The sequence below is a fragment of the Xenopus tropicalis genome, chromosome 7 (assembly GCF_000004195.4).
Source record: "Xenopus tropicalis strain Nigerian chromosome 7, UCB_Xtro_10.0, whole genome shotgun sequence".
In the NCBI taxonomy this organism is placed as follows: domain Eukaryota; kingdom Metazoa; phylum Chordata; class Amphibia; order Anura; family Pipidae; genus Xenopus; species Xenopus tropicalis.
Genome location: NC_030683.2, coordinates 5013200 through 5029177, shown reverse-complemented (window position 1 = coordinate 5029177; position 15978 = coordinate 5013200). Strand labels below are relative to the sequence as shown.

Genomic DNA, 15978 nt, shown 5'->3' with positions numbered 1-15978 from the left:
AGGTACACTTAACCCCCAAATCAAGGCCCACAAAAAGAAATCTAGGGCGGCTGTGGTTGAAACAGAAAACAAAAAAGTTTTGTGGAATGTTGAATGTCAGGCCACCCAAAAACCCAACAGAAAGTAATTTAAAACTATTGCAAAAGTGGCAAGAGATATATACGCCACACTACAATGGGAAATTTCCCAACGTAAGCTTTTCTTCTCCAAAATGAACACCTTTGAGCACGGGGAAAATGCGGGCATACTTTTGGCGTATATGGTAAAAAAACCAATCCAGCCCACCAGCGATAACAATGTTAAACGGTAAGAATGGCCAGACCCAATCAGACCCTGAAAAGGTTAAGAGTATACTATCTGCATTCTATAAAGAGCTGTATTCCTCCAAGCTCCTAGCCACACAGGATAGCATAAACAAATACCTGGCCGCTCTAAATCTGCCAAAACTGAACCAAACCTTTAAATCCATTCTTGAACAACAACGAAGGAAATAACAGATGCAATAGACTCCTTTCCCCTAATGCCAATGGCATCCCGATAGAACTATATAAAAGACACTCAAAAACTCTTTTCCCCATGCTTCAAAAAGTACAGTATATGCAGAAGCGCTATGGGTGGGTACTCTCCCCCCCTCAATATACGAAGCAGCAATAGCTCTCCTGGCAAAACCTGGTAAAGACCCCCAGCTGAGCGAATCCGATCGCCCAATCTCACTGCCAACAGCTGATGTTAAAATACTAGCGAAAACTCTGCACAAAAGATTAGCGCAGGTTATTAAGTACTTGGTAGGGGAAGACCAAACAGGCTTCATCCCAGGGAAAACAACTGCACTCAACCTCAGAAGGTTATTTCTGAACATGTCCATAACGCACACTAACAGTAACACCAGGGCGGTTGCCGCGTTGGACATCGCAAAAGCTTTGACATGGTAGAGTGGTCCTTTCTATGGGAGGTTTTGAATGCTAAAGGAACAGGCCCCAACTTTATAGCATATATCAAACTGTTGTACAATAAGTCCACCGCGGCACTAAGGGTAAACTCAGACTTTACTAAGACATTTGTACTATCTAGAGGAACTAGACAAGGGTGCCCCCTATCCCATCTACTATTCGCCTTGGCAATTGAACCATTCGCCCAAGCCAACAGGCAACACCCGATACTAATCAGGCTAGCAGCAGCAAATAGGCTAGAAAAAATACAGCTGTACGCAGATGACACTCTAATATACTTGGGGGATAGCGGCCCCTCACTTGATACCCTTATCTCGCTTACCACCCAGTTCGTATCCGTCTCTGGTCTCTGTTCAAGCCCATCCAAATCAGTCCTATTTCTCCTGGATCCCCCCATAGAGGGTGAGAACCTTGAGAGCTGTCCACTCCAAGTGGTCCAAATAAAGCTGCGACATGGGCGATACTCCCCCTAGGCTCTAGGCTAACTAAAATGATAATAACCCCGAAAAATCCAATACGCACTATGGCACTCTCCAGTATGAGTGACAAAAAAGTTCTTTAGGGCGCTGGACAAAATTCTAAAACAATTCACATGGGGGAAAACCGTAGTAGACTTACAGTTGATACTTTGCAACTACCGCAGGGAGCAGGAGGTCTAGCCTTTCCTAACATGTCCCTTTATTTCCTATCTGCGCAAGTTACACACTGCAGACAAATGATGGAACACACTACAGAAAAGAGCATATATCACTTATGGTCAGCGGTGACTCCATCGCAATCTACCCCCTTCAGGGGACTCTTAGCCAAAGGCCCAATGGTAAAAGGCACCAAAAACAACTCCCTCCTCACCCTGCACCAGAAAGTATGGCAGACGGCGCACCAAATACTGAATGTAAAGGTATTACACCCCCAAACCCTAATACTTAACAACTTGAAATTCCCCTCCCTAAGAGCCACCCAACTCCATCCTACCTGGTTGGAACAAGATATATGTACGTTGGGGAATGTATGGGGGAGGAAAGGTATGATTCAACTAGAATGTGGGCTCCCTAACTCCCAGTGGCTAGTGTACAACGGTATCGCTACGGCTCTCCGGAAACGTAACAGTACCATTTTGGCACAATTGGCATCTCTGACATAGCCAATGCCATAGCAGAAGGAAAGAATAAAGGGCTCATATCCAACCTATACAGTATAAGAAACTATTAAAGTAAACGGTCCAGCCCAGTACTACCGAATCACAAACTAAATGGGAAAATGATATCCCCACACTTACTGAGTCCCAATGGCAGCAAGCGCATAAAACCCCAACCCAGGTGTCGCTAAACTACAAATACAGATTGCAGCAACTCTACACTGTGCATAGGGCCTACCTAACCAAGAGTAGGCTACACAGAATTGACGCTAACATCTATCCCCTATGCAACAGGTGTGGGCCTGAGGAGGGCACCCTCATACACACACTATGGTCCTGTACCAAGCTGAATATATATTGGGATGAAATTCTAGATGCTCTATCGGAACTTCTACAATACCCTATCCAAGGTCACCGGAAATATGTCTACTAGGGGTAACAACATCACTAAAACTGCCCACAACAGATCTACAATTCTTGCAGAAAGTGCTATTCATAGCCGGAAAAGGGATTACGTGGCTTTGGAAATGCCCTGATCCTCCAAAATACAACCAGTGGTACAATTCGGTGGGGGACCTGTGCAAAATTGAAAAAAGTTGCTTATGCTAAGAACGGAAATTGCAATAAGTATGTAGCAATCTGGAGCAAATGGAACAATGCATACAATCCAATGTCATAGATGTCAGTGTGAAATAGCTTACTATTTATGTATAATATGATGAAGCTCTGTAAAAAACTACATCTGCAATGCCTATGCTACAAAAGTTTTCCAAGCAAATGTCCAATGTACCTATGCACTGTTATGTAACATAGTAACATAGTTACATAGTAAGTTGGGGTTGAAAAAAGACATACGTCCATCACGTTCAACCATAATGCCTATATATAACCTGCCTAACTGCTAGTTGACCCAGAGGAAGGCAAAAAACCCATCTGAAGTCCCCTTATATATTTATACATAGTTATCATGTCCCCCCTTAAGCGCCTCTTCTCCAGTGTAAACAGACCCGACTTGGCCAGTCTTTCTTCATAACTGAGACTTCCCATACCCTTTACCAGCTTAGTTGCCCTTCTCTGGACCCTCTCTAATTAATGTACCTTTTCAATAAACTTACCTGAGTAAAAAAAAATAAAAATTCTGCATCTGCATTTTCCCCTTGCCCCACAGGAGGGAGCGTTTGCTATGGAGACCTTGGGTGCTTTACAGACGAGCCTCCATGGGGGGGCACTGCTGAGAGGCCGCTGGGGTTATTACCCATGTCCCCGGAAGCGATTAACACTCGTTACTTTTTGGTCACTAGAGAAAACCCTGATTACTTCCAGGTACGTTCCCTTGCTAATTAGTATCAATCTCGTTAAGAGATATGGAAACCTAATTATTGTTATTATAAAGGGCAAGTAAAGCCTGAATATGGTTTGTGCTCGGCAGGAGATCATCAGTCATTCGTCAGTTTCCACATCCAATTTCAAACCCAATAGGAAAACGCGTTTCATCATTCACGGCTTCGTTAATACGGCAGAGAGGGGCTGGCAGATGGAGATGTGCCAGGTGGGCTTATGGCGGAGACGTGGGGGCCACGCCGGCACATTGGGGTGACTGTACAGATTAACCCTTTCTTTGCTTTGCAGGTGATGTTGGAAGTGGAAGATGTGAACTGTTTCTGCATTGACTGGAGAGGGGGGTCCTTCACCCTATACACCCAGGCCGCCAATAACATCCGCGTGGTGGGGGCGGAGCTGGCCTCTTTTATTGGCTACCTCTCTGTGAGTTCATCATGTAACTATGAAGATGTTGGATTGTAGGCCACACCCCCTGAGTTATAGAGGTCAAAGGATAAATATAAGGATATGGTCATCCGTAGAAAAAATATTTTTTTGGGGGGGGGGGGCGACATCACCAAGTAAAAGCAACCTGTTTCTCTAGGCCTGGATACAATGAGTGGGGGCAAAGTTTGTAGGAAATCAGCTTATTGGCCCATACAGACGCTCACAACTTACATAATTGTATAACTGGGGGGGGGGGGGGGGGGGGGGTTTGTTTAAGTAGAAAGTATAAATCTGCCAAAGAATATTCACCCAAGAGCACTTTAACCCGAGATGTGCCAGTAAAATTACTACAGAAAATGAATAAACTACATATTAACCAGATAAGTGCCAATAGAATTGCTACAGAAAATGGATAATCAGCATATTAACCTCAGACGAGCAAGTATAGGGTAAGGAGCATTTTAACCCCAGACATGCCAATATAATTACTATGAAAAATGGACAATCGGCATATTAACCCGATAAGTGCCAAAAAGTTATAGAAAATGGATAATCTGCCTATTAACCCGAGATGTGCCAGTATAATTACTACAGATAATGAATAGTCTGCAGATTAACCAGAGACGAGTCAGTATAATTCCTACAGGAAATTCTGCTCCATTCTGTGGGGCAGGCAATATTACTGGGGGGGGGGCAATTGCCCCTCTTTGCAGACTCCCATGTAAAAGGAGGCAGTTTCTGTAGATTATTCATGTTACACAAGTGTATTGGCCGGATTTCATTTCACTCAATTTGTTTTCTCTTTTTCAGAAAAATTATGATTACTCTCCATCTATGATCCATATTATTGGTCACAGCCTGGGGGCCCACGTTGCAGGGGAAGCTGGGAAGAGGGTGCCCGGCATTGCTCGAATATCAGGTAGGTTGTAAAGAGTAATATTCTATGACAATTTGCAATTGGTTTTTTTATTTTTTATTTGTGGGGTTTTTTTCACTTTTTGTTCAGGAACTCTCCAGTGGTTTTCTGGTTGCTAGGGTCCAAATGACCTTAGCAACCAGGGAGTGGTTTGAATAAGACTGTGTATAGCAATTGGAGAGGGGCTGAATAGAAAAATATGTAATAAAAAGTAATATATGTAAAATATAAAAAAAAAAAAACTATGAAAAATAAATAATAAAGACCAATTGAAAAGTTGCTTGGAATTGGCCTTTCTATAACATACTAAAAGTAAGGTGGGGACCCCATTGGAATACACAGAGACAGACAAACATCATTGTGGATGAATGTCACAGCCTGGAACAGAAAATAATAATAATTGCTGATTAACCCTTTTGTTCCAGGACTGGATCCGGCCGGGCCCCTGTTCCAGAACACCCCGCCCGAGGTCAGACTGGATCCCACGGACGCTGACTTTGTAGATGCCATTCATACAGACACATCTCCGCTGATCCCCAAAATAGGTACGTATAGGAACTGCCGGGGGGAACCAACACCGGGGGGTCGATACACCCCCCCCCAAGGGGCAACGTGCCCCCCCAAGTGTGAAGGGAATAGATTTGATAATGATCTCAGTTACCGGGGGACATAACGTTTTCTCCATTTTGTAACAGTATTCGCTGGTTTGTTCCGTGTGTTCCAGGTTTGGGAATGGCCCAGTCAGTTGGGCACCTGGATTTCTTTCCAAACGGAGGGCAAACCATGCCCGGATGTGGGAGCAACATAATAACCAGACTACTAGACATTGAGGAACTGTGGGGAGGTAATTACATCTCACCATTATAATGGGAAATCACAAATAGACTTGAAAACTAAACTTGTAATAATGCCCAGTTTCATTCTATTCTACCCGCCCTGAGATCCCACCCAGACCTGGTCACCCAACCAAATAGATTCTTTCCATCTTCCCCCCCCCCCCCCAACACTACTTGTTACCAACCCAAGCCCCTTCAGACCCCCCCCTAGTTCCCCAAACTCTCCCTCCCCATGATCCTCACTGCTTGGTCCTTCTCTTATTTATCATCTCTAATTCCAGTACATTCCAACCTGCACCCAATGTGCCTGTTTATTTACCCCCAAAGCTCAGTCCTGGTCCAGTTCTCATGTCTTCTCCCAACACTGCACTTTTATCCTACTGACTGTGTTCTTCTTCCACCCAATCAGTACAATCACACAATTCTAAACTGAATCTCAATACATTCAACACAACCTCAACACCAATGAATTAACCCATAGCCCATTCTATGATATCCCCCAAGGCATTCATTCCCACCCATAGCCCATTCTATGATATCCCCCAAGGCATTCATTCCCACCCATAGCCCATTCTATGATATCCACCAAGGCATTTATTTCCACTCATAGCCCATTCTATCTCAACCACCTGATGCCCAACCAGAGGCTCTGGGGCAACATGTTGCCCCCTAGTGGCCTTAATGGAGCCGCTTCTTCCTAAAATTCCTGGGTTGGAGCCAAGTTTTGGTTGCATAAACCAGTTGTACTGCCAAATGGAGCTTCATTTATGCTGCCAATGTACATAGGGGCTAGCAAATAGCCATTTCCAGCTCTTATTTGGCACCCTGGTACCTCAGGAACTTTTATTTATGCTTGTGCTGCTCTTTATTCATATGAATGTTGCTCACAGGTAAAAAAGGTTTGGCTTGTCACTAGGCGATAGCTTCTAGAATCGGATTCCTATAGATACGTTTCGCTAACGTACAGTATGAATTAACGATGCTCGATTCTCTCAGACAGGGTTCCCAAGATGATGAAGCTCATAGAGCTCTAGTTCCCAATGTCCCACCTAGAAGGAGCTGGAGTCACGGCTAAGGGTACAGTTTACTTGGAAATGTTTTTCGGTTTTAGACCTCAGATTTGTGAGACTTCTCCCTACAGCATAAGAACAGAGTCAGTATCTCTGCTATATTCTCCATGGTTACTCATGAGCCCCCCCGTATCCGTGTGCTTTCAGGGGCAGATAACTACTTGGCGTGCAACCATCTCCGGAGCTACAAGTATTACACAGAGAGTATCCGCACTCCCGATGCCTTCGTTGCCTTTCCCAGTGATACTTATGAAGCGTTTATGAAGGTAAATAACTGGCAGTTTTTTAGACCCCCAAGTGAGAATTTATTAGCAGAATATTCTCCTCCGAGTCCCCTGTATCTCCAACCCCTTCCCGGCTCCCTCATATAAAGGTGCCCATACACGTTAAGTTCCGCTCGCTTGGTGAGGTCGCCAAGCGATCGTCTCCCGATATCCCCACCTACGGGTGGGTGATATTGGGCAAATTGAAGCCAATTCATTCATTTGGCCCTGGGGCCAAACCATCGAATTATATCAATGGCAATGGGCACAGTCGGTTCAGGTCCCCAATCCAACTAAATCTTTTCACCTGCCCGATCGATATATGGCCAATGTTAGGCCAGATATCGGGGAGGCCCGTCGGTAGTGCCCATACACGGGCCAATGAGCCGCTGGATCGGTCAAAGGGACCCATATCGGCAGTTACAATCGGCCCGTGTATGGGGACCTTTAGTGATGCACAAAGGAGCCCCCCTGTGTCCGTCAGGAACCTTCTCCTCAATACGAGGACATGTCTTATAAGTTACCCCAAACTACCCCACCCCCTGTCATTGGTGTGAATGTGTCACATGATATATAAGTCAGCACCGACCTTGATATAAGGAATATCCCATATAAACAAAACTAAGATTTATTAAATCCAACTGAACTGATGTCATTGAATCCCCATAAATATCCATTTCTATTGGCCGCTGAAATGTGTTTCTTTCCTGTAGGGTACGGGATTCCCATGCCCCAGTACTGGTTGCCCTTTAATGGGGTACTATGCTGGTTTCTATGGTCGGGGCACACTGAGCGGCCTGCCATTATACTTGAATACTGGAGACGTTAGCCCTTATGCACGTAAGTTGTATATTGAGCACAATTACACCAACTATGGTCATCCTAACCTTCTGCCTGTGTGGGTGCTATACAGTGCGGCATTGTGGGTAACCAACTATAGCCTGCCCAACTCCATGTAAATTATATACAGTGCATAGTTAAGGGTAACCAGCACTTCTACACTATCCCTTATGTTATATATATATATATATATACAGGTATACAACCCATTATCCAGAATGCTTGGGACCTGGGGTTTTCCAGATAAGGGACCTTTCTGTAATTTGGATCTCCTACCTTAAGTCTGCTAAAAAATTATTTAAACAGTAATTAAACCCAATAGGGCTGTTCTGCCCCAATAAGGGGTAATTATATCTTAGTTGGGATCAAGTACAGGTACTGTTTTATTATTACAGAGAAAAGGGAATCATTTAACCATGAAATAAACCCAATAGGGCTGTTCTGCCCCCAATAAGGGGTAATTATATCTTAGTTGGGATCAAGTACAGGTACTGTTTTATTATTACAGAGAAAAGGGAATCATTTAACCATGAAATAAACCCAATAGGGCTGTTCTGCCCCCAATAAGGGGTAATTATATCTTAGTTGGGATCAAGTACAGGTACTGTTTTATTATTACAGAGAAAAGGGAATCATTTAACCATTAAATAAACCCAATAGGGCTGTTCTGCCCCAATAAGGGGTAATTATATCTTAGTTGGGATCAAGTACAGGTACTGTTTTATTATTACAGAGAAAAGGGAATCATTTAACCATGAAATAAACCCAATAGGGCTGTTCTGCCCCAATAAGGGGTAATTATATCTTAGTTGGGATCAAGTACAGGTACTGTTTTATTATTACAGAGAAAAGGGAATCATTTAACCATTAAATAAACCCAATAGGACTGTTCTGCCCCCAATAAGGGGTAATTATATCTTAGTTGGGATCAAGTACAGGTACTGTTTTATTATTACAGAGAAAAGGGAATCATTTAACCATTAAATAAACCCAATAGGGCTGTTCTGCCCCAATAAGGGGTAATTATATCTTAGTTGGGATCAAGTACAGGTACTGTTTTATTATTACAGAGAAAAGGGAATCATTTTTAAAAATTGAATTAAAAATTCAATGGAGTCTATGGGAGATGGCCTTTCCGTAATTCGGAACTTTCTGGATAATGGGTTTCCGCATAAGGGGTGTATAAATGATACACTGTGGGCAGACTGATATTGTACGCCATGCAAATATTTGTAACGCTTGTTTGGCTTAGATATGGCCAACCCAGGCTAGTAGCGTGCTGTAGAGCATGTGTTCCATGCGACCTTAATACTTAGGAGTGGGCCTCCGCTAAGTGGGAGATAGATAATGGAGCTGAGGGTGTTGTTGAACTACAACTATCTGAAGTAGTGTGGTGCAATAGATATAAATGGACGCGAGAGGATTCTTGCAGATGAACTAGATAATACTTTATTGTCCAAGACAATGATATTGCAGGGTATTTCAGTATACTCACTCTGATCTTACACAGACCAGCATGCAGAAGTACAATAAGTAGTGCAGAGGATTAACAGATAGAATATGATGCTTCCCTAGTGATCCTCTCTCTTTTGGACGTTAGGTAGGTACAACACCAACAGAAGGGTAGGTATAGGCAGCTCACCGGCATAGTCCCATGCTCTTGTGGAGGTTAGGGCAAGGCATATTTGCTAACCTGATTCCCTAGCACTTCTGTGTCCCTACAATAAGGCAATAAAGGCCTGGTAGGAAGACTACTCCTTTCCTATTATCCTGGATGGGGCTAAAGACTGCCCTTGCTAAATAAGTCTGACTGAACTCACACCTCCTAGAGGCTATTACATATATTGCTATGCTGCCTTTTCCTCATTCACGGGGCCCTGTCCCTGACTTTAATTTGGATGGAAGTGGCTACTGGGCCGGATCTGTACCCAGGCTCAATGGAGTGCTGCTTCAGGTAGCAGCCCGGCCGCCAAAGAGAAAGTCACTCCCTCCTGCCCTACACTATATCAGCCTGCAGGGGGCGTGTACAACCAGGCTAAACCTATAAGGGCTCTGGCACACGGGGAGATTAGTCGCCCACGGCAAAACTCCCTGTTCGCGGGCGACTAATCTCCCCGAGTTGCCTACCCCTGCCATCCCACCGGCGAACATGTAAGTCGCCGGCGGGGTGGCAGACGTGGCGGGGCGATTTGCGCTAAATCGCGCCGCCGCGTCTGCCATCCCGCCGGCGACTTACATGTTCGCCGGTGGGATGGCAGGGGTAGGAACTGTAAACTGAGTGTTGAGGGCTCTGCCCAATAACAGTACAGATAAGGAAAGATAGGGAAGTAAAGCCATAGGGAGCTTAACCCTATGGGTCCTTATATATTCCATAGCAGCCAATCAGCAGTTGAGATGTACAGGCCTAGTACAATGAGGATACTGAAAGCGAACAATGGGTCGGGCTCCATTACTAACACAGAGACTGAATGACCCCAATGCTGTAACCCCTCACTGTGTAATTTAATAGCAACGACGAGCAGCTACTTATTCCCTTAGGGAGACGGTGCAGGACACCCCTTTATCATGGGGAGGTGCAGTTACATACCCATATTTACAGACGGGTGTAGGGTGCAGGTTAGGGCCTGGGTGCAGGTTAGGGCCTGGGTGCAGGTTAGGGCCTGGGTGCAGGTTAGGGCCTGGGTGCAGGATAGGGCCTGGGTGCAGGTTAGGGCCTGGGTGCAGGATAGGGCCTGGGTGCAGGATAGGGCCTGGGTGCAGGTTAGGGCCTGGGTGCAGGATAGAGCCATGGTGCAGGTTAGGGCCTGGGTGCAGGTTAGGGCCTGGGTGCAGGATAGGGCCTGGGTGCAGGATAGGGCCTGGGTGAGGTTAGGGCCTGGGTGCAGGATAGGGGCCTGGGTGCAGGATAGGGCCTGGGTGTCAAGGTTAGGGCCTGGGTGCAGGATAGGGCCACCGGTGCAGGTTAGGGCCTGGGTGCAGGTTAGGGCCTGGGTGCAAGGATAGGGGCCGGTGCAGGTTAGGGCCTGGCAGGTAGGGCTGGGTCAGGATAGGGCCTGGGTGCAGGTTTAGGGGCCGGTGCAGTAGGGCCTGGTGCAGGATAGGGCCTGGGTGCAGGTAGGGCCTGGGTGCAGGATAGGGCCTGGGTGCAGGATAGGGCCTGGGTGCAGGATAGGGCCTGGGTGCAGGATAGGGCCTGGGTGCAGGTTAGGGCCTGGGTGCAGGATAGGGCCTGGGTGCAGATGTCCCGCTTCTCAGCAATGCCATTTAATTGATTGCTGTGCCTGCTCTGGGAAAAAAGCCAGCCCCCTTAACTCTTGAATCTCCCCTGCTACCCCAAGCTCACAGGTTTAGCTTGATCTGGGAGGAGCATTTGTGACAGGCAAGGGTTAACTATTGGCATTGGCGGCATCCCTCTCCTGCTCAGTGGGTCAGGGGCTGAGGGGGCTCTGGCTTTTATCAGGCAGAAGAGGCTGTTGCCTTTATTTGTGTGCTGGGCAGTTTCACCTTCCCACCCCATAACATATATCTCTCACTCCTGGGAATCTCTGGCAGAGCACAGCATGCAGGGGAATAGACAGAGGTATCGCTGATCCGTTCACAAAATATAGCCGACATTTAAAAAGGGCCCTTATAAGTTTGGGAACCTTAGGCCTTGTTAATATGGCTAGAAATTCTAGCGGTACATTAATATTGTTTTGCTTTCAACTGATAGAAGAATAGAAGGAAATAACATGGATTTATGTACCACTGGAATTGGCCCTGTTTATAAGTTTGGCAAATGCACAGAACTGTTGGCATGTCTGAAGTTGATATGCTCTTTATCAGTTTCATTTAGTAATTTTACTGCGATGTCTGGGGTTAATATGCCCTTTATCAATTCTTGTAGAGTGTAAGCTCTTTTGGGCAGGGCTCTCTTCCCCTCTTGTATCGGTTATTGGTTGCTTTATATGTTACTCCTTGTAGAGTGTAAGCTTTTTTGGGCAGGGCTCCCTTCCCCTCCTGTATCGGTTATTGATTGCTTTATATGTTACTCCTTGTAGAGTGTAAGCTCTTTTGGGCAGGGCTCTCTTCCCCTCCTGTATCGGTTATTGATTGCTTTATATGTTACTCCTTGTAGAGTGTAAGCTCTTTTGGGCAGGGCTCTCTTCCCCTCCTGTATCGGTTATTGATTGCTTTATATGTTACTCCTTGTAGAGTGTAAGCTCTTTTGGGCAGGGCTCTCTTCCCCTCCTGTATCGGTTATTGATTGCTTTGTATGTTACTCCTTGTAGAGTGTAAGCTCTTTTGGGCAGGGCTCCCTTCCCCTCCTGTATCGGTTACTGATTGCTTTATATGTTACTCCTTGTAGAGTGTAAGCTCTTTTGGGCAGGGCTCTCTTCCCCTCCTGTATCGGTTACTGATTGCTTTATATGTTACTCCTTGTAGAGTGTAAGCTCTTTTGGGCAGGGCTCTCTTCCCCTCTTGTATCGGTTACTGATTGCTTTATATGTTACTCCTTGTAGAGTGTAAGCTCTTTTGGGCAGGGCTCTCTTCCCCTCTTGTATCGGTTATTGATTGCTTTATATGTTACTCCTTGTAGAGTGTAAGCTCTTTTGGGCAGGGCCCTCTTCCCCCCTTGTATTGGTTATTGGTTGCTTTATATGTTACTCCTTGTAGAGTGTAAGCTCTTTTGGGCAGGGCTCTCTTCCCCTCCTGTATCGGTTATTGATTGCTTTATATGTTATTCCTTGTAGATTGTAAGCTCTTTTGGGCAGGGCTCTCTTCCCCTCCTGTATCGGTTACTGATTGCTTATATGTTACTCCTTGTAGAGTGTAAGCTCTTTTGGGCAGGGCTCTCTTCCCCTCCTGTATCGGTTACTGATTGCTTATATGTTACTCCTTGTAGAGTGTAAGCTCTTTTGGGCAGGGCTCTCTTCCCCTCCTGTATCGGTTACTGATTGCTTATGTTACTCTTGTAGGGTAAGCTCTTTTGGGCAGGGCTCCCTTCCCCTCCTGTATCGGTTACTGATTGCTGTATATGTTACTCTGTATGCCCAATGTATGAAACCCACTTATTGTACAGCGCTGCGGGATATGTTGGCGCTTTATAAATAAATGTTAATGTAATGTAATGTAATTTAATGTAGTCATACTGGCACCTTTGAAATTAATATGTCCTTTATTCTTTTCATTTAGTGATTATACTGGCACATCTGGGGTGTGTAAAGTGGGTGTGGCATGTAGGGGCGTGGTCACAAAGCAGGCGTGGCAAAAATATGATTTGGATCTCCTCCATTTCACCTTACACAGGGATATTAATGCTGATATTGTGCCCCTATATGTCCCGTTCCCATAGGCTGGAGGTACAAGGTGACTGTGAAGACCAGCGGCATTTTGAGTTTTATGGGGGACATGAAAGTGACTTTACATAGACTCAAAAGGAACTCCAAGGAAATTGCCAGGTGAGTCCAGAACATACAGAAATGGGTCAGATATTTAATTTCAAATCCCTCTTAGGGATCACCCACATCTAAAGTGTTGGGCACAGACCAGACCGGGGAATACTGGTACTGCAAGTGTTAAATCAGTCCAAAGGGCTAGTTCAACTACAGCAGTGGAAGAGGTAAAAACAGGGTTGGACTGGGGTGCCCGCGGCCAAGCGCCAGGGCTGGCGTATGGGGGCCTCCCACCCAGTTGCAACGTCCCCCCCCTCCATGTACCACATTTCCTCAGTGGCCACAATGGGGGGAAATGCGCCAAGAGGGTCCGACCTTGGGAAAATTAATGGTGACAACTTGTGGTTTGAAAGCCTTCAGGGTTCCTTAAACTACGTCCTCACCCCTGGCTACTACCTGTCGGCAGATGGAGCCGGGAGCCGGAGGGCACAATGGGGAGCAGGGAGCCGGAGGGCACAATGGGGAGCGGGGGAGAAGGGAGCCGGAGGGCACAATGGGGAGCGGGGGAGGAGGGAGCCGGAGGGCACAATGGGGAGCGGGGGAGAAGGGAGCCGGAGGGCACAATGGGGAGCGGGGGAGCAGGGAGCGGGAGGGCACAATGGGGAGCGGGGGAGCAGGGAGCCGGAGGCACAATGGGGAGCGGCGGGAGCAGGGAGCCGGAGGCACAATGGGGGAGCAGGGAGCCGGAGGGCACAATGGGGAGCGGGGGAGCCAGGGAGCCGGAGGCACAATGGGGAGCGGGGGAGCCGGGAGCCGGAGGGCACAATGGGGAGCGGGGGAGCAGGGAGCCGGAGGGCACATGGGAGCGGGGGAGCAGGGAGCCGGAGGGCACAATGGGGAGCGGGGGGAGCAGGGAGCCGGAGGGCACAATGGGGAGCGGGGGAGAAGGGAGCCGGAGGGCACAATGGGGAGCGGGGGAAGCAGGGAGCGGGAGGGCACAATGGGGAGCGGGGGAGCAGGGGCCGGAGGGACAATGGGGGCAGCGGGGGCAGCCGGGGGGAGCAGGGAGCCGGAGGGCACAATGGGAGCCGGGGGAGCAGGGAGCCGGAGGCACAATGGGGAGCGGGGGGAGCAGGGAGCCGGAGGGCACAATGGGGAGCGGGGGAGCAGGAGCGGGAGGGCACAATGGGGAGCGGTGGAGAAGGGAGCCGGAGGGCACAATGGGGAGCGGGGGAGCAGGGAGCGGGAGGGCACAATGGGGAGCGGGGGAGCAGGGAGCCGGAGGGCACAATGGGGAGCGGGGGAGCAGGGAGCCGGAGGGCACAATGGGGAGCGGGGGAGGAGGGAGCCGGAGGGCACAATGGGGAGCGGGGGAGCAGGGAGCGGGAGGGCACAATGGGGAGCGGGGGAGAAGGGAGCCGGAGGGCACAATGGGGAGCGGGGGAGGAGGGAGCCGGAGGGCACAATGGGGAGCGGGGGAGCAGGGAGCGGGAGGGCACAATGGGGAGCGGGGGAGCAGGGGAGCCGGGGGGCACAATGGGGAGCGGGGGAGGAGGGAGCCGGAGGCACAATGGGGAGCGGGGGAGCAGGGAGCTGGAGGGCACAATGGGGAGCGGGGGAGAAGGGAGCCGGAGGGCACAATGGGGAGCGGGGGAGCAGGGAGCCGGAGGGCACAATGGGGAGCGGGGGAGCAGGGAGCCGGAGGGCACAATGGGGAGCGGGGGAGCGGGGGAGCAGGGAGCTGGAGGGCACAATGGGGAGCGGGGGAGAAGGGAGCCGGAGGGCACAATGGGGAGCGGGGGAGCAGGGAGCCGGAGGGCACAATGGGGAGCGGGGGAGCGGAGGGAGCGGGGATGGGGAGCACAATGGGGAGCGGGGGAGCAGGGAGCCGGAGGGCACAATGGGAGCGGAGGGCACAAGCGGGGAGCAGGGAGCCGGAGGGCACAATGGGGAGCGGGGGAGCAGGGAGCCGGAGGGCACAATGGGGAGGCGGGGGAGCAGGGAGCCGGAGGCACAATGGGGAGCGGGGCAGGAGGGAGCCGGAGGGCACAATGGGGAGCCGGAGGGCACAATGGGGAGTGATACAAAGAGATATAAATGTAGCAGCGCAGTTGTATAATCTACTGCCAACAGGAGGTGGGAGGAAGTTTGGGGGTGCGGTGAGCAGACCCCATGTTACTAAGCCGCCGTGCCGCCCTATAGAAGGGGCACGGGAATCCCATATGGTGCTGATAAGGAATAAAATACAGGGTTATATTATATACATTGGGGCAAAAATATTCAATTACTGCCCTTTTCATGCTCTTGTACATCCCAATACCCCTCTCCCTGTGTCCCCAGTGGGTTCACTAAACTCGGAGGCACCTACTCAGCCTTCATTGATAGCAAGAACTACGCCGGATCCCTCACAAACCTGAGTTACAACTGGATCAAGAGCCTCATCGACCTCATTCCGGGCACAGTCGGCGCCGACACTGTAACCGTGCAGTACGGGAGGGACGGACAGACGTACGTATTCTGCCCCAGTTTGGGGTGTAAATGTACAAACCCCACTGCCCTAAGGCCCCCCTGCCCCAGGGATTTAGGGTGTAATTTTCCTTCTTTTTTTTTTTAGGTACCAGTTTTGTGGCAAAGAGCAGGTCAGGGACAATGTGCTCCAGAACCTGACTCCCTGTGACTCCCTGTGACTCCCCCTAACTCCCTCTGACTCCCTCTGACTCCCTCTGACTCCCCCTGACTCCCCCTGACTCCCCCTGACTCCCTCTGACTCCCTCTGACTCCCTGTGACTCCCCCTGACTCCCCCTGACTCCCTCTGACTCCCTCTG

The 15978-nt window shown here is 48.8% G+C and overlaps 1 protein-coding gene across 1 annotated transcript; it reads left to right on the top strand.

Moving 5' to 3' along the window:
• Window positions 1–3257: 3257 nt before the first annotated feature.
• pnliprp3 (pancreatic lipase-related protein 3) lies at window positions 3258–15864 on the top strand. The gene is made up of 11 exons (XM_031905830.1): window positions 3258–3408; window positions 3515–3634; window positions 3715–3849; window positions 4663–4771; window positions 5194–5313; window positions 5493–5612; window positions 6822–6940; window positions 7651–7777; window positions 13113–13218; window positions 15493–15660; window positions 15767–15864. The coding sequence occupies exons 1-11, from the start codon at window positions 3343–3345 to the stop codon at window positions 15837–15839; spliced, it is 1263 nt and encodes a 420-aa protein (XP_031761690.1). The 5' UTR covers window positions 3258–3342; the 3' UTR covers window positions 15840–15864.
• Window positions 15865–15978: the final 114 nt, after the last annotated feature.

Coding starts and splice junctions, on each gene's coding strand:
- pnliprp3 (XM_031905830.1), top strand. CDS start 3,343: ATGTCCCCGGAAGCGATTAACACTCGTTACTTTTTGGTCACTAGAGAA. Junction 4,772..5,193: donor CGGCATTGCTCGAATATCAG/GTAGGTTGTAAA, acceptor CTTTTGTTCCAG/GACTGGATCCGGCCGGGCCC. Junction 5,314..5,492: donor TCCGCTGATCCCCAAAATAG/GTACGTATAGGA, acceptor CGTGTGTTCCAG/GTTTGGGAATGGCCCAGTCA.